This window comes from Tiliqua scincoides, chromosome 3, assembly GCF_035046505.1.
Source record: "Tiliqua scincoides isolate rTilSci1 chromosome 3, rTilSci1.hap2, whole genome shotgun sequence".
NCBI lineage: Eukaryota > Metazoa > Chordata > Lepidosauria > Squamata > Scincidae > Tiliqua > Tiliqua scincoides.
This window is the reverse complement of record NC_089823.1, coordinates 210,128,943-210,154,025: the sequence shown is the minus strand read 5'-3', so window position 1 is coordinate 210,154,025 and position 25,083 is coordinate 210,128,943. Positions and strand designations below refer to the sequence as shown.

The 25,083-nt window shown below is 41.9% G+C and overlaps 2 protein-coding genes across 3 annotated transcripts in view; one reads left to right on the top strand and one right to left on the bottom strand.

The window, feature by feature from the left end:
• PCOLCE2 (procollagen C-endopeptidase enhancer 2) overlaps nucleotides 1-2,801 on the top strand; it is an 83,057-nt gene extending 80,256 nt beyond the window's left edge. For both annotated transcript variants that reach the window (XM_066618925.1, XM_066618924.1), the window contains exons 8-9: nucleotides 576-743; nucleotides 2,342-2,801. In XM_066618925.1, the coding sequence (XP_066475022.1) occupies nucleotides 576-743; nucleotides 2,342-2,472 (299 nt within the window). In that variant the 3' untranslated portion in view covers nucleotides 2,473-2,801. The remainder of the gene's footprint in view (nucleotides 1-575; nucleotides 744-2,341) is intronic.
• Nucleotides 2,802-9,721: 6,920 nt separating this feature from the next.
• The window catches only part of TRPC1 (transient receptor potential cation channel subfamily C member 1), a 33,421-nt gene continuing 18,059 nt past the window's right edge, over nucleotides 9,722-25,083 (bottom strand). The window contains exons 8-13 of the mRNA XM_066619421.1: nucleotides 21,421-21,560; nucleotides 17,792-17,935; nucleotides 15,700-15,875; nucleotides 14,001-14,202; nucleotides 11,885-12,079; nucleotides 9,722-10,396 (exon numbers count right to left, since the gene is read on the bottom strand). Of these exons, the coding sequence (XP_066475518.1) occupies nucleotides 10,169-10,396; nucleotides 11,885-12,079; nucleotides 14,001-14,202; nucleotides 15,700-15,875; nucleotides 17,792-17,935; nucleotides 21,421-21,560 (1,085 nt within the window). The 3' untranslated portion in view covers nucleotides 9,722-10,168. The remainder of the gene's footprint in view (nucleotides 10,397-11,884; nucleotides 12,080-14,000; nucleotides 14,203-15,699; nucleotides 15,876-17,791; nucleotides 17,936-21,420; nucleotides 21,561-25,083) is intronic.

The window sequence follows — 25,083 nt, the reverse complement described above, 5'->3', positions numbered from 1 at the left end:
GAATTGCTAAACATCTGATCCCTATTGGCAAAAAGGTTTCTTACACCTGGCTTGTTATATGCCATTTGAGATTTTTCTCCTCTGATCACCTGGTGACTATCAGCCCAATTCTGAGCTGCCTGGCACACGGGGCTGCAGTAGCACCACAAATGGCTGCCGCTGCATCCAGCACACACCAGGCAGCTGCCACTACCTCCTCGTCCCCTTCCCCCAGGTAAGGCGAGTAGCCCCGCAATGGAGCTACTCAATTCTACAGCGACTCAAGGGTCAGTGTAGAATTAAGAGCCTCTGTGTTAGGCAGGCAGCCCGCCCTGGAACACCTCCTTCCCACCTCCCCCCATGCCCCACCTACCTCTTTGCTGCCTGGTGGTCCATGCAACTGCCGAAACTTTGGTGCTTCACCTGCGCTAGCCTAGCGCTGGCCAGTGCTGAGTTAGCACCAGCACTCCACCAGTGCTGAGGGCTGCAAACATGCCTTACAACACGGTTGCGGTGAGCTGGCGCACACTGCATAGGATTGGGCTCTATGTCACAATCATATTTCAATGTATTAATCTCATACCCTTTCTTTGTAGTAATAACTGGATCTGTTATCACGACCATCCCCAGAGGTGGAAGCTTGCATGCGACAATATCCATTATTAATGTATACAAAGAAGGAAGTTTAGCAATCCAGCAAGCAGGCAAAAATATGAGTGCCAAGATTACTGTTATCTGCAAACAGTGTCCTCTTATCAGAAGAGGTAAGTAGAAACAACAACGGAGATGCACTTTTTCTCATTATGCCTTACTTCTTCATGATTAGATTTCTTCAGAAGAAATTAAACTTTTAAGCTGTGTTAAAATCGCTCACTTGTAGAAAACAAGTATCAAGGCATACTATCCAATACAATATTACGTATTGATACAATGCTTGTGAAAATTAATGAACATTAACCACTTGTTTGATTCTAGAATTGCTTATCTGAACCCTCTTCAGTTGTTATTTATCTAGTCCAGTAGTGCAAATGAGCTGGAAGAAGGTAGCAGCTGATTACTTGAGCTGCTTTTGCTGCAATATAGGTCAGCACAGTAGCCTGCAACAAACCTATGATTCTGGCAGATATCCACACTACACCTGAAATATATAAGTAGGGAGCAAATCTGGATTGCATTTACCTACATAGTTTTGAGACTGGCTGTTTGAATTTGCTCTGATTTTAACCAGTAAAACCTGGCCTTGTTAAATAGTTTGCAAGGTGTTGAAAGGAATTAGGAAATAAACTAAATAAAAACAGTAAGAATAATTCCATCTGCATACATGTTTATCCTTAATCAATAATTCAGTAATATACAGAGAACATCCCCTTCAGCTACTGCTCCATTAACCCCTTCTTTCCAATTGGAATTGTGCATTCATTCCTCCGAGGGGCTCAGGGTGGTGTATATAGTTCCTTCCTTCCTTTTCTCTTCACAACAACCCTGTTGGTCAGTAAGGGATGGTGACTGACTCAAGGTAACCCAGGAGGCTTCATGGCTGAGCAGGGATTTGAACCTGGATCTTCGAGGTCTAACTCCCGAATCACTACATCATGTTGGTTCTCATTATAGCACCATTATATTATACTACTATTTATAGTGGTAAATGGCAGTTATAACACTGTTTGTCTCACCTGTGGGAATGCATGGATGACATACTACATTGCTTCAGATGTTCGTATTGATTTTATTTCCTTATAGAGATGAATTAAACTCCTGATAGGGCGGAATCTGTTAGTCGGAAATAATGACAATGATAAACAACCTTAACTGCTTCCAAACATTCTGTGATGATCTCTTGATAAAAAAAAATAGACAAGATGTAGTATACCAACAAATTTTGCACTACTAACCAACATTAATATAACAGCTCAGATACTAAAATCTCTCTCTCCTCCTCTGAATATTGAAAGGAAAAAACAAGAGATATCACATCTTAAGATCTTCTAGACTAAGGGCGCAATCCTAACCCCTTATGTCAGTGCTTTCCAGCACTGACATAAGGGCAATGCAGTTCTGAGGAAAGGGAACAAACATTCCCTTACTTTGAGGAGGCCTCCGTGAGTGACACCCAACTGCAGGATGCAGCACATGTCCCATTGGTACCACTATGCCAGTGCTGGAAAGCACTGACATAAGGGGTTAGGATTGCATCCTAAATTATATATCTTATATACAGAAGTTGGTATTTGCAGTCATTGAATGCCACTACCCATTGAACCACATTTTTATTGAGTTCTTGTGCTGTGAATGCAAAACATAACTGTATTTGTGAAACAATGGAAGCAGAATTTCTGTTTTACTATTTCATGTGTTTCTCTAGGCTTAAATTATGTTATCATGGGTCAGGTGGAAGAAGATGGTAGAGGCAAACTCCTACCCAACAGCTTTACTATGAGTTTCAAGACCAAGAATCAAAAGATTCTCAATGCCTTAAAAAACAAACGATGTTGAAATGTGAATTTTTGTAGTTGCATCCTGTTATCTATTCTCCCACACATCCCTCTAAGCAAATACAGTTGGGGCAATTGTCATTTCCAAGAAGGTGGTATACCTCCTGCCTTTTGCAACTATAAAATTCCCATTGACTGATATTGCAAATGCCAAGTGAAAATATTTTGAATGCCAGTTGGATATTTCAAAACTTCTAGCAACACCAGCCAGCTTGAAATATTCCAAATACTCACTACATTGAAGCTCTTAATTTATATTTTTCTCAACAAGATTTTCTATAAATGTTTAAGTGATTAAAAGATGTGCAATATTTAGAGTAATACATTTTAACTTGGCTTTTCTGTTTTATTGCATTATCATCTATAATTAATAAAAAATTTAAAACTGCACTGGTGTACTTAATAGTTATTTTGCAAAAATAGACACTAAGACAGAGATTCCTAACCAGGGTTGTCAATACACCTTGGGATAATGGGGAACACAAGAACCAGATGAGGGGAGTATGGGACTCCATCTCAGAACAAATTTTTAAAAAAGTTAGATTAAAAGCACAATCTAACTATAGGTTAGGCTGATGCAAGCCCCCTATGCCAGTCTTCAAGTGTCTTGTATGTGCCATCAAGCACATTTGCAAAAACCCGTGAGCAGCGTAGGCTGGTACAAGTATGTGTGCCAGCCTCCTGGTGCCAGATTCAGTGGCAAAGGGGTTAAGTAAGTGCTGGCCTAGGGAGGCTGGTGCGGGGGGGGGGGTTGGTGAGTAGCAGGCTGGGGACATTTTGGGGTGAGGGAGGACAGGTCAGTTGGTGGACTGGCTGGACAAGCCTTGGCACCTTAGGCTGCATCCTAACCACCCTCCCAGCCAGCCCGGTATAATGTTATATTGGGTTGCTTGGATTTGCACCAGTGATTCCACTGGCGCAGATCCGAGTAGCCGTATAGGGGTGGCTGGCATGCAACACAGGGTAAGGGATAAATATTCCCTTACTCTGAGTTGCACTCCAGCCACCTCCTACCCTGCACTGGATCCAGCACAGGCGACTTGGCCCTCCTGTTCCCATGCAAGTTAGTTCAGACACAGACATACACCATCATGGTGCACATAGACAATTCCTACTTCAGCCCCAGTCAACTTCAGTTGAGTCAATTAAAATCTTACTCAAAAACTGGACTTTGGATTGTGCTGGACTTGGGGGCATAGGCCATCACAGAGCACTCTGATTCACTGTCAGTGCAATCCTAACTGTGCTCCCAGCCAGCACAGCTGCTGCTGCACTGGCTGAATGTGCCATAAAGCATTTTCATCACACCCAGAGAGGAGGCTGAGCCAGTGGGGAAGCCTTCACCACCCCACCAACACTACATCCAGGCATTTGGCCAGATGGTGCAGGTAAGGCTGTGCCAGGTGGTGGAGGGGCATGGGGAGGGTGGTGGGGAGTAGATTTGACAGGATAGGGGAGGGTGGAACAAGGAATGGATTAGGTTCTGCCCTCTTCTGCCATACCCTAATCCTCCATCTGGCTTACTGGATTTGTGCCAGCTATATAGCTGGTGCAGATCTGAGAGGCCACATAGGGCAGGCTGGGGCTCAACATGGGATAAGGGGAAAAAATATCCCCTCACCTTGAGGAGACCTCCAGCCATCTCCTAACCTGCGCTGGATATAGCGCAGGCCATATAGTTAGGGTGTGCTGACACAGGTTAGTATTGTGGTGTGAGGACTAAAAATATATTCTGTTCTCTAGTCAGGCAGGGGTTTTTCTAGCAGTCTGTGGTCAGAAAAGATTTTTTTTTAAAGCACAGCTTTTTTAAAAGCACAGCAGGACCCTAATTTGTGATGGTGAAAAAGAGCTGCTGAAGATATATGTCCCATATCATAAAGATTTTATCCAGAGCCCAATGGGTATAGTATTGAATTTGGCAAACCTTACAATAGTGGTTGACAATAGTAGTTCATTTTAATATGTAAGATGTTACTATTTTAAAATGGTTGAGCCATTGCTTCACTTCCATTTCCCACCTGTAAATAAGAATAGTGAAATTTCATTGGATTATCTTAAGGATGACCATGAAAATACAAGTGTGAAATTAAAAAATACTAATAAGAGAACAAGTGTGGTGGACTATTGTAAGAAACAAAAAGAGAGCTCTGGAATGCCAAGCCCATATTCATCAGCTATCTCATTAGTAGAAAGCTATCAACTGCTGTCATGCCTTACTGGATTCTGCATTCTATATAAAGAAACACATTATAATCAGGATTCTTATTTTCTTTCTGTATCACTTGTCTTGAGCTATCCCTTCCACTTTTCTGCCCTTATGGAACGATACTGACAAGCAAATAAATACTTAAAACCAGACCTTCTGAGACAAGAAAACAGTATTCAGACTGCTAGTTTCAGAGGAACTAACATGCAACTGTTCCTAAAAATGTTGTTAGAAAAAAAGTACCATAGGATAAATTCTCTTTAATAGGATACTTCAAATTATTCATGAGATAGCCTGGAAAATGCACTTATTTATTTTTACAAGGCCTTTAAAAAAAATGAAAGCACAGCTTACAGTGGGTGGAACAAAACAAACATAAGATAAAAAAACAAAATACACTACTTCAAAAATAGACTAAGTTCTGTTGTTCTACACATTATAATGAAAAGATATCCTGATGACACAGTTCCATATGATATGTACAGTAGCAAAAGTAATAAATTTTCCTGAATATATTCTTCTCCATTAGGCTAATATTAACCAAACTTGTTTCCAAATAGCTATCTATTATTCTATTTTTGTAATGTTTTAGCTGACAAAATATATGGCACAAAGTGTTCATATTTTCATATTTATTTCATGTTTTAAACAAAAATCTTAGATTTGCCTTCCAATGTAAAGATTGCCATCTACTTCCTTTCTTGGAAAACACTGACAGCCCAATCCAATGCATGTCTACACAGAAGTAAGTCCCATTAGAGTCAATGGGGCTTCCTCCCAAGGAAGTGTGGATAGCTGTAAGTCATTTATTCAACTGAAGCCCACTGACAATTCAGAATAGAACTTCAAGTTATCAAATTGCAATGAAGTCATATATATAATTTTATAATACACAAAATATTAGTTTTTTAAAAACATGAGTTCTCAAAACAAGGAATGTGGACTTAAAACTTCATTCATCCTTTATTTTAGACTGTGGTTGGGATACCGGATGTAAACTCTGATTTAAAGGTATCTGTAACTCTATTTGGTTGCTACGGATCGGAGCACATTGTTCCTGTGTACAAGGGAATGAGAGTACACCAGCTAGATTTGCCCTTCCATGCTGACAGCCTCGGGCCTTGCTTCCTGCTCTCCCCATATTCAGTAGTTTTCTGCAAAGGCACAAACTAAACCTAGGCGACTAGGTCACAATGTTCTGGAACACTTATTGAGGTTCGGTGCCTACTTCAGTAGATAAGAACTAAATGTGGGGAGGGGCTGTAACCACTGTGATGTGGTTATGGTGATAAGAATGGTGATGGGCTCCCATTCCCATTCTGCCTAGACTACTGCTCAAAACTGTAACAACTGAAAAGGGCTCATGGTTAGTGTTAATCTTGGTGCAGATATAACAAGGCCATGATTTAATGCAGGGCTTTTCAGACTGGGGAGTCACAATGCTCCACTTCCACAAAAAAAATGATCGCGCTCCACTTCCGCACAACTGGAAGTGGAGCGTGATTGTTCCACTTTCACTTTCAAAGTTGCAGGGAGCTCTGCAGAAGGAAGCTCGGGTAAGTGCATCCAAGCCCCTGCAGCCCCCTGAGCTGCATGATCCTGGGGGTCAAGCTGCTGCCTTCCCCAGCCCCTGTTGCCTCTCCCCACCCCCGCAAGGACTTACAGCAGTTTTCAAACTCCCAGAGAGTTTGAAACCGCTGATTTAATGCCTAAAAAGGATGAGAGGGAATACATAAGTCTGTAAGGTTTTCCCAATCTCTTAACCACAGTTAAAAGACCAGACAGCATTACATCTGCACCAGGCCTGTAAACTGGATTGTACCCATAATCTCACAGACAAACAGAACTACCACACTCATAATACACCAAAGAGTTTCCATTTGAAGCACATAGAAACATGGATATGCTGTGATCATAACTTTTCCCCTTTTAACAACTCATTAAGCAGATTGAAATTACTGATAATTACAAAGTTCACAATATAAACCATATTACAATTGTATATTCATTTAGAAAACAAAGTAAAATGCATTCAAAATAAGAGTGTAAGAACAAAACTGTCAAAATCTTCTTCAAGTATTTCCTCCTAACACACAGACCCAATCTAAGTAGCATTAGTCATAAATTGTTGCAGTTGACCCACAGATTTCAATGGGGTTTGAATATTACTAATTAACTGGATTAATATTACTAATTAACTGGATTGAGGCTTTAATTAGGAATGGGCACTAGAGTCATGGATGACTCAATCCATGAAAATGCTGATTTTTCACAACTCATGTCACTCGAGTCACGGATGTCACTGACTCTGACGTGATTTGCAACTTGAGACCAGTGACTCGGAAATGAGTCATGATGAATTGACTTGAATGACGACTTGCCTTGTGTGTGAGCTTGTGGCTAGGTTTCAAGTGTGCATTTGTGCTTGCTTACATTTTTTAAACTGTGCCAGACTCATGCCACAACTCGTTTCTCTTAATGAATTGCAATTCAAATCCAAATGACTCTGTAAGTCGCTCAGACCAAGTCACGACAGCCACCCATAAAGACTCATGAGTCGTGTTGGGGTTGGTGATTTGGGCGCAGTGACTCCAGCACATCCCTAGCTGTGCACCTATATTCCTAATATAGCTGTGTGCCTATATTCCTAATGTGCATGTATATATGTATAACTGCATAGTACTTGTTTTAAAAAATATCTGAGCATGGCAATAAACTCTTACAGGTGGTGCCTCGGTATCTGCGAGGGATCCATTCTTGGACCCCCATGGATACTGAAAACCACGGAAAAACAAATCCATGGTTTCGGTGCCTTTAAACCCTCCGAAAGTGACCAGAGCACAGCTATTTAAATACTGTTAATAAATACTGTTAATAAATAATAATAATAATAATAATAATAATAATAATAATAATAATAATAATAATAATAGTTTGTTTGTTTGTTTGTTTGTTTCTGAAGCCCACAGAGGCCATGTGCATCAGCGTGGAGGTCACACACATTCAGAATGAAGCCTGGAGGCAAAAATGTGACTTCTGGTTTCCCTTGGGAAGCCCTCAACTTCTTATTTCCCAGAGAAGCCCCCCCCCCAGGCCTCAGAATGCTTTAAAGCAGGGTTTTTCAAACTTTGAGGGAGCTTTACTCCCTCAGTAAGTTCTTGCGTGGGAGGGGCTAGGGCAGCAACATGATCCCCAGGATCGTGTTGCGAAGGAGGGCAAGGGGGGTGCTTGTGCCTTACTTTGCATGATGCTGGGCTGCAGGAGGTGCAGGCAGCCCTGCACAGCGCCCCCCGATGCTTGGAACCTGCAAAAGAAGCGGGCACAAAGCACTTCCGTTTTGCAGGAGGTGCTTTGCGCCCACTTCTTTTGCACGTTCCAAGCATCGGGGGGCGCTGTGCAGGGCTGCCTGCACCTCCTGCAGCCTAGCATCATGCAAAGTAAGGCACAAGCACCCCCCTTGCCCTCCTTCATGACGCAATCCTGGGCATTGCATTGCTGCCTCCCTCCCCTTCCCCCGCCCCTTAAAGGGATGGGGAAGTGTTACACAAACTGGTGGGTCACGACCTACCAGTTTGAGAACCACTGCTTTAAAGGGCATTAAATGTCATTATTTGTTTTCTAGGAAAACAGGAAGTCACTTTTTTGCCTTCAGACTTTATTCTGTAGCCCACAAAGGCTGCAAAGGAGGATGTGGAGAATTCAGGTGGAACCAAATCTGTGGAAAAACAGGCTCAAACTGTATTTCCTATTCTTTATTCACATTCGCATGACAAGGAGCAGCCTCCATACGAGCTAGTGCTATGATCTAAGAAACCAGATTTAGGATTTAATTCCATTAAAACATCTACGGGACTTATTTCTGTGGGCATAATTGTGCTTAGAAATAATGTTCATATCTCAAGGATTGTGTGTGGGGCTCCTTTTTAAAACAGCTTGATTTAAATAGATCCAAAAGGTATAGCATTTCAGGATTCACTGAAATTTTCTTTCAACAACCATTTTTAAATAAGAATGTAATTACTAATTCAATCCCAAAATGTTATATCATCTTTGGTATTAATCAGTGGCACTGAGTACAAAAATGGCAAACGTTAGTGTTAAGCAGATATAGCCTTTCACTTTATGCCAATTAAGTTTCCAAATATACTTATAGCCTTTCACGTTCTATTGTAGTGTAGACAGTTCCCCAGATCCAGTATCCACAGTTTCAATTACAAGGGTGCCATCACCCATTAACATTCTTCAAAGGCTTACTGGGAAGTGCTTCTTGCTTTAAACAGGTTGCCATAATAATTCAAGTTTATAGCACAATGAGAACAGGCTGCCAGCAGCCTGAACACCTAACAAAGCTAAACAGGAAGCTTTGTTAGGCATTCAGGCTGCTGGCAGCCTGTTCTCATTGTGCTATAAACTTGAATTATTATGGCAACATAACAGGTACTGCCTGTACTTCAAAATAATCCTTTAAAAAATTATCATATAAACGTTATTGATCACCATCAATATTGAGGCCAAGAAAGAGGGTAGAATATTGGCAGCACTGCTGCCACCAATACTGCCCCTTCCCAACCACAACATACACTCCTCCCCAGTCTCTCCCTTCCTTCCCCTCCTTGTCCTGTTCCACTTACCACCAACCCCCTTGCATTGATTTACCAGCACTGGGGCTTATATCAGTGGTTCAATCAGTGGTTCCCAAGGTGGAGGGTTGCAACCCACCACTGGGAACCAAAACTGGACCATTTCCCCTTAACCCATTTCTGCCCAGCCCATAGATGTACACATAGGATCTCTGTTGCGTATATGCAATGTTGGGCAGAAACATTGGGCTTAAGGGGAGTGGCCCAGTAATGGGTATCCCAACAGTGATTGTGGAGCCATGGGGACCCAAAGGCTTTTCACCTTACCTGGGGGTTCCCGCTGGCCTTGGGGAAGAGTCCAGGCCTTCAGCCCCCTCCATGTGCCTTCCTGAAGCTAAAAATCACTTAGTTTGGGGATTGGAGCACACTTCCAGTTTTCATGTAAAAACCAGAAGTGTGCTCCAATCCCCAAACGGAGCAAATTTTAGCATAGTGGCAGGGGCTGCAGGCCTCCCAGATCCTTCCCAAGGTCCTCCCCGGTAAGGGGACAAACGCCTGGGTCCCTGTGGTGCTGTTGGGTCACACCCCACCCCCACAAATACTCACCTGCAGTCCCAAAGTCCAAGCAGAACTTTGGGAACTGCTGTCTTACATCAGAGTAGAGATTTATCTCTCCCCTTTGGCAAAAATGTTACCTTTAGCAGACTATGTATAAGTTGTATGTACTATACACATCATAAAAAGCATCAAAAGAATACAAAAGCATAGTCATTTTTACATAGCTTAATTTGGTTGCTGCTCATGGAATAGCATATTAAATATAATAAAACAAAATTGTCACTTTTTAAATTGGGCTGATCAAAATATTTAAATGAAGAAATTAACAAGCATTTTATTTAGAACCTTGAACCTTAGTTTCTTTGATAGAATATGGCATATTTAGAAGTCCGGAAGCCTAGAAGGTCTCTGATTTCATTTCGGAATTTTGATAAGTCCTGTCGTAGTTCATTGAGGTTTTCTACAGTTGCTTGATCAGTACTTTGCATTCTCTGTCTCATGGAAGTCAAGTAACGATGAACTAAGCAACACATCACCTTTTGATAATTCTCGTCCCTCTTTTGCTTCAGATTTCTCCACTCCTTTAAACAAAAAGTGACAAATTAGGTGGGATATATGAATGGCTACAGGATCTCCTCAATTAACTAGCATGTATATCATTGATACAACACATATTGTATAAAAATCCTGAGTAAGGTACATTGAAAGTTACATATTTTAAAGTTCATTATTTCAACTGAAAAGATTTATAACACATTAACAGCCCAATCTTGAGCTGCCCGGAGCGCCCAGGCTCAGTGGCACCGAAAAGGGCTGCCACCGAATCCTGCGCCTCCTGCACTACCACGGGAAGCTCCTCAGGAAAAGATACTCCCCTGAGTAAGGGAAGCAGCCCCGCAATGGGGATGCTCACAGTAAAGGCACTCGTGTAGGGCGTGCAGCCCTCCACGAGCGACCTGGATCCTGCAGAGCTCAGCTCTGCGGATCCTCCTCCCACCCGACCCCGGCACACCTCCCGCCTGCCTCCCCCCTCCCCGGAACACCTCCCTCATGCCCCCATCCATGCCCACCTCCTGTTCCGCAGCCTGGCGGTCCAGGAGACCGCCGAGCCGTGGAACCTGGGCCACTGCCCAGCACTAGTCCAGCACCAGCCAGCGCTGGGCTAGCACCAGCGGGCACCCAGTGCTGCGCCCCGCAAATGTGCCTTACAGCACGTTTGTGACTGTGGGTGGCGGCATGAAGTCAACCACAGGATTGGGCTCTAACTCTGTTACTGAAGTCAACAGAACATAAAAGCACTTCACTTTGGATGGATTGTACACATTGTTTTCAATTCCAACATATTAGTAACTCCAAAAGTTGCCCACTTACTAAGCTTCAGAAACCCTTCCCCATTTATTTCTCTGGACCTCCAACATTCCACTGCAAATCTTTTCCCTGCATCCACTCTCAGGCTGACCACCTGAGCATGGATGGGTCTTTCAAAAGCTCAGTGTTCAAGAAATAACTGGCAAATTAATGAGAGACATGTGACTAACTGATTAGTGAATGCTGCTATCATTGTTGGCATGCAATGATAGCAGCGCCAACCAGCAATTTTGACTGGCTAGAGTTTAAAAAGTTCTGAAAGTAAAATAATAAAACCTTGTTTGTTGAAAGTGTATATATGGAGTACAGTTAGGGCTTGCTGAAGCTGCCTACGGTAGTAAGTAAGAAAGATGGGCAACGGCGCTTAGACATTCTTATACCTATCCCAATTATACCCAATTTAGGGCCAAATCCTATCCAATTTTTCTCAAGCAGCTGTGCCAATTTTTCTCATGCAGTGCTCATGCAGCCGTGCCAACGGGGCATGCACTGCATCCTGCTGTGTGTGTGTGTGTGGGGGGGGGGGTTAATCATGGAGGCCTCCTCTAGGTAAGGAAACATTTGTTCCCTTTCCTCAAGGCTGCATTGCAGCTGCACCAGCACAGGAAAGTTGGATAAGATTGGGCCCTTAGTTATCTTATATATATATCAATACAAAAAAAAAATGCATTTAATATGTATTTCATTTCCTAAAGTCTTACCTTTAAGCTATTTTGCCGTTTGACTTTGCCAGATGATGTATGAGAACAGATCCATTTACTGAGGCTGTTAAATAGATAGCAGATAGTCTTGGGAGAGGGAACAATATTGAAAGGTGGAGGTAGAGTACATTTGTCATCAAAGTAGCTAAGCCAGAGCTTGGCACGAGCAAACTTCCATTCTTTGTCCTCATGATTCTAAGATATGGATAGTAACATATATTAGAAGTTTTACTAAACCATAACTGCAACTTACAACATTTCATTTAAATTAGTGATCAGACATTGGAAGTTACAGCTCTCTTGAAACCTGACAGAATCAGGGGCAAAGGAACATCAAGGTCAGGGTAGGAGTACCCTGTTTCCATTCTACTCAGTTTACTTGCAAAGGTGCTGCAGGAGAGAAACTGGCAAGGAGAGCTGGTTAAAAGAAAGCCTACTGAGATTCAATGCATGCATTAATGTATTAGATGTACAGTTGGCCTGCATCTTATGCCAAAATTAGCCAAACAAAAAGCCAAAAAGTATAGTTGAAACGCCCATCCAATAAGTATGTACTGTCTCTTTAAGAATTAAAAGCTGAGTACTTTTAGTACTCAGTACCATGAGTACATGGGGGATCTAAGGGAACAGCAGCTTTGTTGTCTTACTTCAGGCTCACTCCAGGACATGAACAGAGTAAGCTGAATGGGGGGTAGAATTCATCTACAATATTTAAAGTGTTTATCTTTGGGGGGGGGGAGCCGAGTGCATATACTTGAATTTGCACAAGTCTTATCGCATGCAAGATTCAGCCCAATTGTAATTTAAAAAGGAATATGCCACTAAAATGAAAGCAAGGAATGGGTTATATCCCAAGTTTACTTAACCATGTCACTATGACTCATTGAAATTAATGGGATTCATTTCAGACCACGTTTTTCTTCTATGACAGCAAAATTGTTCTGTTGGCTGGGAGTCATAGCACAAGCTTATACATGTCTAGTCAGACATGAGTTCCAGTGCCTTCAATGGAACATACTCCCAGGTAAGCATGTATAGAACTGAAGACTTATTTTACAACCCAATATCTCCCTCAGGGTCCAATTGTAGGGGCTGTGGTGCCGCACTTCACCGGTGCCACTGACCTGCGCTGTTGCAAAAGTGCCATAAGGCATTTTTGCACCAGCATTAATGATGCGCCACTGGCACTGAGCACAGCATCAGTTGACACTGGGCCTCAGTGCCCAAAGACAGAAATCAAGAGCTCCCAGTGGTGAGTATGGCTGCTGGCCAGTGGAAGGGCTTTTTGGGACAGGGAGGAAGGTGGGGAAGGGACAGAACTAGGTGGAGAGAGGGCAGGGGAGGGACAAATGAGCCCAGGAAGAAGGTGGAGATGGTGGTGGGCTCTGCCACTGCATCCTAACCCCCCTCCTGGGCCAGGAAATGCGACATAGGTCTCCTTGGTTCTGCACCCGCTCAAAAGTGGGCACAGATGCACAGAGACCCATTGGGGTCACCTGGGTGTTACATGGGGTAAGGGAACATTTGTTCCCTTACCTTGAAGAGACCTGGTTCTGCTACCCTGGCCCCACAGGATACAGCAGTTGCCATTTTGGTGATACTGTAGCCCTGGGCTCTAGGGAAGCATAGGACTGGGCTGTCAGTTTGTAACTCTGCTACAGCCTGATTCTATATTCTAAAATTCTCTAAAATTCTAATATTTCTAAAATTATTTTTTAGTTTATTTATAGCTAGAATACACAAAGGACTCGGCTCTCATGCTGATGCTACATGATCCCAATATGCCTATGTTTAAGAGGAAAAGAGTACTAAAAACTTCACATAATCTTTTCCACTCCAGCTCCATTGGATAGATCTATACTGATGCCCTCTTTCCTCAAACCTATGACAGTGTAGGATGTTGTTGTTATTCACCTGCAGAAGTTTGGTTATAACATGCATACCTCATCAATGGAGCTATGATTTTGCAATGGCCAAATTACCCAAGAGGAAATTGCTTCAAAATCCTGTGAGGTCAAACCAGGAGTTCTCAAATCAAATTATCCAGTGAATGATTGTATTATCAAGAGAAAAGCTTAGATGTAAATAGACAAACTTTGTTATTAAAAACACTTACTGCAATCAGCTGAAAGCTTTTATGAAGCATCGCCACTAAGAGCTTGGTCAGGACAATCACTACTACTACATTATATGTGCCAACAATAACAGCACCCACAAAAGACTGCAATTCTTCACCATAGCTAAATCTGGTTACAAATATAGCTACATGTGCAAGGGAGAATATGTACCAGAACAGAGCAAAGCAGGTGCCAATAAACCTGAGAAGTAAAAAAAAAAACAAAAATGTGGTTAGATAAGCCATGACGATATATTAGCACAAAGTAGCCAAAATGCATTCAGACCATGTTTTTCTTCTATGACAGCAAAATTGTTCTGCTGGTTGATAAAGAAGACATTCATCATGTTACTCACATGTAAAACACCCAGTTAAATTTTGAAAACAGGCCTAGCCTTGCCATGAAGTGACCTGAAAAGGTCACGTGGAATGGCACCCTTGGAGATGTGGAGAATCAACAAGCCCCAGTACCTCTGGGCAGGAGGTCTGGTCTAGAGGGTAGAGCCTCCACTAGCCCAAAGATAACATCAGAAGGTCGCCAGTTCGAGAACACCGGTAGCTCCCTGAATGGCGAGACCTTGAAGCAGCTGACAAGCTGAGCTGAGTTATTCCATCTGCTCTGAGCGAAGAAGCGTCTTGGCTGCCTTCCATGTGGGAGCTGCTGTCAGCCTGCGTGGGAGGTACTGAAGGCCAGAAGTGAGACCAGACTCAGAAGATCCATCTGAAATGTTGTTGGTTCTTGAAAGAGAGAACCGTTTATGATTGTAAAAATCCCCTTGAGGGATTTAGAAATGCCTGCCTATGTAAACCGCTTTGAATAAAGTCAGAAGAGTAATCCGATGACCAGAAAGGCGGTATATAAATACCGAGTTATTATTATTATTATTCTGTCCACCGCCCTCTCCAGGCTGCTGCTCCACTGGGGCCTCCAATCCTCTTCCAATTTGCTAGGAGCAAGCCAGAAGAGGATGGCGACAGTGGCAGTCCCCTCTTCTCTATAGTGCAGCACTACTCCGAGCACTTGCTGCTTTGTTCATTTCAAAAAGCCAGGAGGAAGAAGCTACACAGAGACCTCTGGTAAGTAAAGGGAAGTGGGATGAGGATGCTTCTCTTCCCTCTCCCTAGCCATGGGTGCTCACTAAGCTCCTTTGTCTGCTTGCTTGCTGGCTCACTCACCTGGCCCCCATCTTCATCCATGGTGGGGGGAATATGTGTAGGTGTGGCAAAAAGGTGGGGGGGACCTGAGGGAGGCACAGGAGCACAAGCCACCCCTGTTTAGAAACAGTATTTCCAATTAGATCATTTGCATATATGTCCTTAAATAAGCTCTATTCAATACATCATGAATACTGACCATTGCAAAATAAGATCTACTTGCTAAAACAGTGCTAATCAAAAAGTGGGTGCATATGACACGGGGCAGTGCATCTTTATTGCTAGCACACAGCCAGTTGCTCCACTGTATAACTCTTGTGTATGCTTGAAAAACCTCTCTGGATAGCAGCAGTGATAGTATTGACTGAATGGTTCCGCAAGCTCAATATTAAAATGAGACATTGCTGGATGTTCACTCAACAGTCTTCTCCCTAACACAATTCCCAAAGAGAGTGGATTTGGATTCTAAATTTTGAAAGTTTCATTATAAAACAGAGTAGCTCATTTTTCCTGCTTCTATCTCACTCAGCAATCTGAAACTCACGAGTGGAACGTGTCATTGCTTTGCTGTTCACAGAAGATCCCAGCGCAGTCCTTCTCCTCATCTACAGTAAATCCTTTGTCATACAGTTGGGTCAACCCAATTGTGAATGAGAACAACACAAGAAGAAACATGCCAAGAAATTTTCCAAAGTCTTGCAACATCTGCCCCATAGATATCTGTAAAACATATTCATTGTTATCCATTACAATTCACTATCACAAAAACATAAGAAACGTTTTGCTGAATTAGACCAAAGGTTCATCAAGTCCTGAGAGTCAGGATGGTATAGTGGTTTGGGAGGTGGACTTAGACCTGGAAGATCCAGGTTTGAATCCCCCCTCAGCCACGAGGCTTCCTGGGTGACCTTGGGCCAGTCACTTTCTCTCAGCCACATCTACCTCACAGGGTTGTTGTGAGGACAACAGGAGGGTAGCAGCTGTGTACACCGCCCTGAGCTCTCTGGAGGAAGGGTGGTATATGTTTCCCACAGTACTAACGAAATGCCTCTGAGAAGCCCACAAGCAGGTCAGAAAGGCAGTAGTCCAATCCTAGTACTGCCCACCCTAGACACTGGTATTGAGGTATACTGGCTCTGAACACTGATGTTCTACAAAGCCATCACCACTACTACATGAATTTCGGCCAAATCCTATCGATGCCAAGTGTCACTGGAACAAGAGTTCCAGTGGCACAAGGCACTTTCCGGCTGACACAATAGAGCACAGGCCCACCACTGACATCAGTAGCTAGTACTACACCACAAATATGCCAAACACCTGCAGATGCTTTAAATGAAAAACAAGTGTTATTACACAGCTTTTTAGTAAATTTTAATAAATATATTGGAGTTATCAAACAGATTTCTATTCAAATGGGGCCACAACAAGGCTTACAACAAATATAAAAACATCAATCAATTAATAGCTTTTTCACTATAAGGAGTTTAAGAATAAGCAAGATGACCTGAAAGCATCTGGAAAAATGAAGGTGTTGCAGTTATATATCCAGTTCTGTTGACTGAATGCAGTGCCATATTTTATAAACATTTGAAAGTTATGACCTGCTTTTGGAAAATATTATATGCATTAATCTATGCTTGTCAACAGAGCAACTAAAGCTTCAGTGTGTCACTGAATGAAGTGATTGTTGGCTGTTTAGGTTTATCTGGAATTCTGACTTCACTACACAGAGAATGAATAACAAATAAATGTTAAAGATGCAACACATAAATAAATATGTACATTACATAGTGAACTTTTTTCAAGATGAATGAGAAGTTTCAATAACCAGATGTTTTGCCTCCCTGTGCTGTTATGGCTTTTTGAAAGTTATTAAAAAGAGTTTGCATTGTACCTTGTGTTACTTTCCTTAGTTGCAATTATCATATACATATGATATCCTCTAGATCTGAGGATCAACAGGAAACCAGAAGATGGAAACCAGAAGTAGGTCACAACGCAACCTCAAGTGGATCATGGCAGTGCCTTCACAGTGTGAACAGTAGCCAAGGCTGGGGATCCTATTTATTCAAATGTTTACATTGTGCCTTTCCCGCCAAATAAAAAAGAGTGTTCAAGGCAGCATCTAATTTAGATGAAGCAAGCCTCACAACAGGTTTTGGCGGGGTTGCTTGGGCCAAGTACATCGAGTTCAAACTGACACCCTCAATCTCTCACCTGTCTTTCCTACTCTCCCCTGCCACAGGACTTCTACTTTCTTCCTTGCCTTACTTCCTCTTTCTCTCTTTCCACCTCTCAAAACTGAGTGCATGTTATTGCCATGCCATTGTTGGCCATGCCCCTCCCCTCATTCTACTAGGCCTGGAAGGAAAAGAATGATGCAGTAACAACTCATGCCGATTAGCTCCCATCAGGCAAGAAAAGAAAGAGGAATGTGGTAGCATCACTCTTCACTTGCCCACTTCCTTGTCCACTGACTGTTGAAGATGGGTCCCATTTTGCCAACTGGGGTTCGAGATAGATGCCAGTTTTAACAAACTGGAGACTACTGTTTTAGACGAGTTTAGCTATAAGTAGAGCCAATCAAGAGACAAAAACAGCACATCTAGTTTTTGGCCCATATGACAACTTACCTGAAGTGGCCCTAAGACCGAGCTTGTTGTATACATGAAGAAAAGCCGAAGATAACTGAGAACATTCGCAAAAGCAAATAGACCTTCTGCTACCAATGTAGGATGGAAGGCATCCCAATCTTTCCTCTCAGCAAAATCATGGAACTAGAGATTTTAAAAGAAAAGTTACTTTAATACAGTTACTTTAGTACAGTGGCTTGTATTATCATAGTGACTGAAAACCAATGAGAGATAGCAATATTGCATAACCACTAATAAACCAGGTCAAGATCCAGCACTATATGAGGTAAAATAACTACTGTTAAAACAGCTGCTCTATTAACATTTTTGTATTCCATTTCCTTCTATCTAAACCAGTTCTGACAGTCTCAGGTGAACGAAAACAATCTGAGAAGTTCAGGTTAATCCTGTCACAGCAAGACCATTTCATTCATTATAGGTGTGCATCCATATATCATACCACTAAAAACTGAGCTATGAGGCACCTTTTTAATGGTGGTTCTCTTGTATCTAGCAGGAGGAGAGCCACTGCCTCTGTTCACCCTAGTACAGCATCTTTCCCAGGGGCTGTTTGCTAGTGACTCTTTTAATCTTTTTAGATTGTGAGCCCTCTGTGACAGGAAATCATCTTTTTATTTAGGTATACTACTTCATAAACTTTTTGTTGAAAACATAGTGCTCAGATATATTATTATCTAATATAATACATTTCATGTACTACATTACATATAATACATCCTCATGCTGAAGACAAAAGGAACTGAGAGAAGGGAGCACATTATCTTGTAGCTCACTGCTTATCTCTTAACCATGGGAGACAAGGAAATGTTACATTTGAACCAGCCCATATATGTCAAGATGGGATATCATGCTATGAGAGCAGGGGAAAGCAGCATATAAAATGTATTTAGGACACATTGTCTTGATCATGAGGGAAGGCCTGTATTACAGAACCATTAGTGTAAATCAGGGGTCTCCAAATCCCGGCCCTGGTGACAGATGCGGCCCGCATTCAGCCTCTATCTGGCCTGCAGCCAGCCTCTGATCCTGAGAGCCTCTGGACCAGTTGACCAAACACAACCAGTGTTGTGCTTGTGGTATGAGGGAATGGGGTCCATTTAAATGTGTGCTTTATTTCTTGGGCTGTGTTGGTGCTTGGAGAAATCCTGGGCCCATTCATTCATTCATCTAAGTTCCACCTCTAATGTATTTATTTACATTTTATATTTAATTTTTTCAGCTTTCCACCAGCACTAGCCCAGCATGAGCTTGCACTGGGCTAGCTCTGGCACTGGGCCAGCACTAAGCCCCACAAACACGTCTCATGGCACATTCACGACAGTGCATGCCAGTGGTAAGTTGGCGTGCAGAGGTCAGGATAAGCTTGCAAATTTATTTTTGATGGTGAAAATCATAAATAACTAAATAACACATGTAAATGTGTACAAAACCTAAATAAACAGAAATAAACTTAAGAATGCCAACAAACATCATGGAAGGTTGGATGAAACTGGATGAAAGAGAAAAGCATGTGGATGAAATTGGTATAATAATGCAAAATAGTGTTAACTGAAGAAAGCACATACACATCTGCTTCCCCAGTTTATATCTGTCTTCATTCCCTTCCCCTTTCATTACTGTCTTCTTTGTATCAATCTAGACTGTAGCTACACCACACTGTATCTCAGAGCAGGCACCTCTATTTTTGCTCTTTCTAAAGTATGATGTACCCTGATGGCACTATATTAAAAAGAAAAATGAGGAAAGAAGGGAATGGCATGTGAAGTCATTTGGAACAGCTTAAAACTTTAAAGAAAGCAAACAGAGGTAGGGTTAGATGCGCTACCCATCAATAGGGTTAAATGGTCACAGGGAAATATGGGCTAAAATATTGAGGATAAAGAGGACTAAGATAGCTTAGGAGACTGAGGGCCCAATCCTATCCAATTTTCCAATGCTAGTATAGCCGTGCCAATGGGGGTGCACTGCATCCTGTGGTAAAAAGGTAGTCACAGAGGCCTCCTCAAGGTTTGGGAACATTTGTTCCCTTAACTCAGGGCTGCACTGCAGCTACACCAGTGCTGGAAAGTTGGATAGGACTGGCTCTGAGATTAAGTTGCACCTCTGCCACAGTCTTACTGGATGCCCTTGGATAAGTAACAACTCTAGGCTCAGTTTGTCGTGTAGAATATGGAAATAAAAGTGTAATGTTCCATATTATCAAATGTTTCATATTATGAGGAAAAGCAAGATGCAGAATTTAAAGTACTTGGTCCATGTCCAAGGTGCTGTATATATGATTATAAATAACGTTTTATCTTCAGGAAAACAAAAATAAACCTTGCAGTTGACCACTGCAAATTAGTCAGTTTCTGACATATCCACTTTCTTTTTCCAGAAAATAAGGGGAAGTCATGTTCCAGGCTGAACTAACAGATGGTAACACAGCATCATCTGGAGACAATGAACCCTAACCAGGATTAATAGATGCCTGATGTGTAAGAAAATGCATTATATACAAATGTACCATAAAAATCCCTAGTCTCATCTGTTATTCATGATGGTTGCATATACAAACTGTATATAACTCAGCAATATAACAACAAATGACGGACAGAAATTGTGAAGTGTTAGTTTGAGGAATTCTGTAGAACATGCAATGCCTTTTAATGAAGCGGGAGAGGCGTGGAGGAGGTAAGAGAGTAAGAGCACCAGCTGGCTTTCAGCTGTGATTTGCCTCATCTGGAAAGCCAGAAAGTGACTTGACTGACAAAAGACCTTTACTTTCCATGCCTAATTATTTGCATATACATTTTTTCAAATTATGCTCTCCCAATATACTCACTTCTGAAGTAGTTAAACCACTGTATATATGTTAACTAGCACTGAAATTGAAAGTGGTTCTTAAATGTTGGATGAATTACACACAGATGACTGTAATTTATCAGTGTATGAAGTCCTTTTGGGAACCCAACATGCACAAAATCTGCAGGCCTACCTTACATTCAAAAAACTGTGCAAAGCTTTGGATAAATTCAAAGCATTCAAAGGGGTTTTGCTTATATGATTTAAACATGGGCAGTAAATGCACATGGCTAATTAATGTGACTAGTCAATGCGCTAATCTTAGAAAGAATACAAGTCCAGTTGCTGAACAGTAAAATCCCTGTCATTTCATCTCATTTTCAACTGGAGACTGTGGGCCCAATCCTATCCAACTTTCCAGCACAGGTGCAGCCACCATGCAGCCCTGAGGTAAGGGAACAAATGTTCCCATACCTTGAGGAGGCCTCTGTGACTGCTTCCCCACCACAGGATGCAGTGCATGCCTCATTGGCATGACTACACTGGCACTGGAAAACTGGATAGGATTGGGCCCTAAATGCACAAAAGACATAATTATTTTCCTAGAAACCCTTTCAGCCCACACATCCAAAACCTAAGAAAATATAAAAATCTAACATTCTGCTTGACCTGTATATGTCTAAATTCTATATCAGTGGTTAATATGCAAAGACTGAAATCAAAGACATACTCGAAGCCTTAGTGGTTCTGAGACCCATGCAATTTTTGAAAAAGCAAAGTACTATAGTAATACACTGTTGATGCTCTACAGAGATGAGATTTACCTTGTTATGAGCAACTACTTTGAGAGCAAAAGTGGCCAAATATAGAGAATTCATGACAAAGCTAAGCTGATTTCTGGATTCTTCTAAGAAGTCTTCTAAGCCATCAAACCAGAGCCTTTTAACATCAGACCAAACCATTCCTGGAAGAAGGAAGGGAAAAAGTAGTCAGTGTCCTGTAGTATATGCTCTAAGAAATGCCCAAGTTGCCCCAAGTGCAATTTTGAGGCCAAGCAGCACCTGCACCTCAGAGACTCATGGCGCGCAGCATTCCTTAGGCTCAATGAATAGATTACCTCACTCTCATTGTCTTGCAGTCTGCCCTGAGAAATGCCTGCTCACCCCCAAGTGCGGAGATATGAGCTAAAAGCACCTCAAAGTCTCATTGCCTTTAGCAGGGGAAAAAATAACCGCTATCAACTGCACAGACGTTTAAAGCAGCACACTCTTATGGGGCTGCAAATGACAGAAGGGTACCCCCACACACACACTTTTGTAGGCACACCACCACCAGTGATGTATTGAAGTTCGTTTTTGGTTGCCCTCCTGGCCTGGAACATGCGGGAGAGAAGAGGCAGGCAGGAGGAACAGGTGTTGCTCCTGCTGAGGACAGCACCAAATGTGAAGTGTGCCAGAAGAGCTGAAGCCTTGTATATCTCAGAGAACCATCTTCACTCATCCTTTGCCTGCATCCTTTGGCCTGTCCTTTTGTGCAGAAAAAACCTGAATCCATTCCTTCTTATCACAAAAAGAACCCCTTCCCCCATCCTTTGCCTACCTCCTTCTTGTCTGTTCATTCCTTGTGCAGAAAACAACTGTTCCTTCTTACATCCTAAAGAACCTCCATACCCTTCCCCCAACTCCTTCTCCTTCTTGTCTCTCCCACAGCTTCATGAAGAAGAAAAAATCACTTTAGAAGCCTTCCTCCTCCCCTCATCACTCAACTCTGCCCCTGCCTCCTGGATCCTACCCACACATCACATCTGCCTGCTGGATGCCTACTGCTTCCAGATTGACCACAAGATCTTGTGGCATGATGCAGAAGTGGCAAAGAAAAAAAAGGTGAGGAAGAACACACACACACACACACACACACACACACACACACACACACACACACACACACACCAGAAACACAAAGCTGAAATGGTTTTGAATCCATAGTTGAGTCACTAGTCCCCAGCTCTGAGTCATAAGTCCAAGTCTTTGAATGATGCGACTTAAGTTGGACTTACAACTGAGTTGTGGGACTCGAGTGCCCATCCCTGAATAAGCCAAGCGATTCCCCCTCCAAAATGGGAAACTGTTCAGCTCTGTTTTGAGCCAATCTGAATTAAAATCTGAATTTTACATGGATTTCAGTTCTCACTTCTTCTCTGAGAAGAGCATTATGAGCTGGGTATGCTTATATCCAGGCCTGAGCCCTGTACCAACATCTTTATTATATGCTTTCTTAGATAAATATACCCCACCCATATTCTTTTAGCATATGTAGGATTTTATAAGACCTAAAAGGATAGGAGTGAATTAAATAAATCAGTGAATTATGGATATCTCAGGAAAATGAAAAGATCAGCGCTGATGTAAATCATTTACTACTAATCCAAGTCAAGTCACAAACTCAATTTCAAGAATTTGACAGGATATTCTTCTACAAAACAAAAAACTCTGTTTTCTTCAAACATCTACTGAACTTTTATTCAGTACATATGAATAAAAGTACATATGAATAAAAATAAACACATTTTAATGTGTTTTCTACAGTCTTTATAGATAGAAGAAAACTGATGTTTACATTTTGGTGTTAGATTTGGCATAATTTCCAAGTTACATTTTAACTTGGAAATTGATCCAATACCACACATAGCAAGCCACAGTTAAATTTCATAATATTTCCAACTCAACAAGATCTAGGTAGAAGCACAGGATCAGAGCCAAGCTTAAAGAAAAACATCTTAGACATGTAGACTTCTGATCTTTCTAGTTTCCTGTGTATAGCATAGTCTATCAGTGCAATATTTTAACCTACCAAGCCCTATTCAACCAGGGACCACAGTATCTTCAGGATCACCTACACCCATACAGTCTGGCTTGTCACCTTAGGTCATCTGGCAGGGGCCTTCTAAGAATTACACCACAATCCGAGTTAAAGGTTGGAGGGAAAAAAAGTCTTCTTTGTTGTGGCACTGCACTCCTGAATCTTCCAGAGGATCTTTGATCAGCCCCTTCTGTAGAGCAGTTCCAGAAAGGCTTAAAAACATTTCTATGTCACCTAGCTTTTTTTTTTTTTTTGGGGGGGGGGGGAGAGGTTTATTGTTATTTTATTTTTGTATGTTTATATATATAAACATGTATGTATATGTAACCATGAATATGTGTGTGAGGTGGGACCTCAGTATCCACTGATTTGGCATCCACTGATTTGACTAACCATTGATACCAGATCTACCTCGTAATAAGGAAAAAAAGCACCAAAATTCAATTTCCTATTAAACAGCACTGGTTGCAAGCTTCTCTGGGTTTAAGATAGCTTTAAAGACCCACTTGCTCCTCCATTGTCACCCCAGAATGCATTGGTATAGATCAGTGGTTCTCAAACTTTTTAGCACCAGGACCCACTTTCAAGAATGACAATCTGTCTGGGATCCACTGGAAGTATTGTCATGGCTGAAAGTGACATCATCAAACAGAAAGCATTTTTCTGAGAATGCAGCAAGCACTGAAGCTGCTCATGGCAAGCACTGAAATTGTGCCATTTTACCTAGTTAGTCGGGCTATATATAATTGAAAAATTAAAATAATTATAAATAAAGTAAAACAAATAATTAAATAAGGGGAGATGACATGAGGAAGCCAACCCTATTCCAACAAGTGAATTCTCTCTGTAGCCTAACTGCAATAACCTCAAGCCCCTCTCCAAAAAAACTCAGTAAGATTTTTAGCTCTACCAGTCCCAATTTAAGTTTATATTTAAGCCAGTTCAGTGTGATCTGGGACAAAATCAATTTTAAATTCAACAATGTTTATTGTTTGGGCTTGATTGAGGTTCAAAGAGTCCCTTTAAACAGCAAAAAACAACCCCAGAATGATGAAGAGAGGAAATGAGGCTTCACTATTGGGGGGGGGGGGGGAGGAATCTGGAAAAGACAATCCATTCCAATAAAGCCATGATTCCCAAACTATTTAGCACCAGAACTCACTTGTTAAACTTACACACTATCAGGATCCCTCTAGCTTTACAAAACTAGGGGGGGAAAAAGTCTTACCCACTCAAACCTCTTTTTACTGTACTATGGGGGAAGGAACTGTCTTCTGTAGCACTCACCATGCTCCACATTCATCAGAAAGGGACCATACTGGTAGCCTGGCATTCCCCTTCGATTGACCATCATCAGGAGCCAAGGTATGTTTGCTTATTCATAAGTAAAGACAAGTGTGTAGCTTGGTTTTGCTTTCCATAGGACTCAATACATTCACCAGCTCATTTTTGTTTGGTGTTTTTTTTTGGGGGGGGGGGGGGGCTGTGTTCATTGGATCAGGACCACTCTGGTGGTGTTTTCCTTTGCATTCTGGAGCAACAATGGAGGAGCAAGAAACCTGGAAGTGAGTCTTTAAAGCTACTTTTCTAGTGATTTGATATCCACTGATTTTCTTAATTCACTAGGG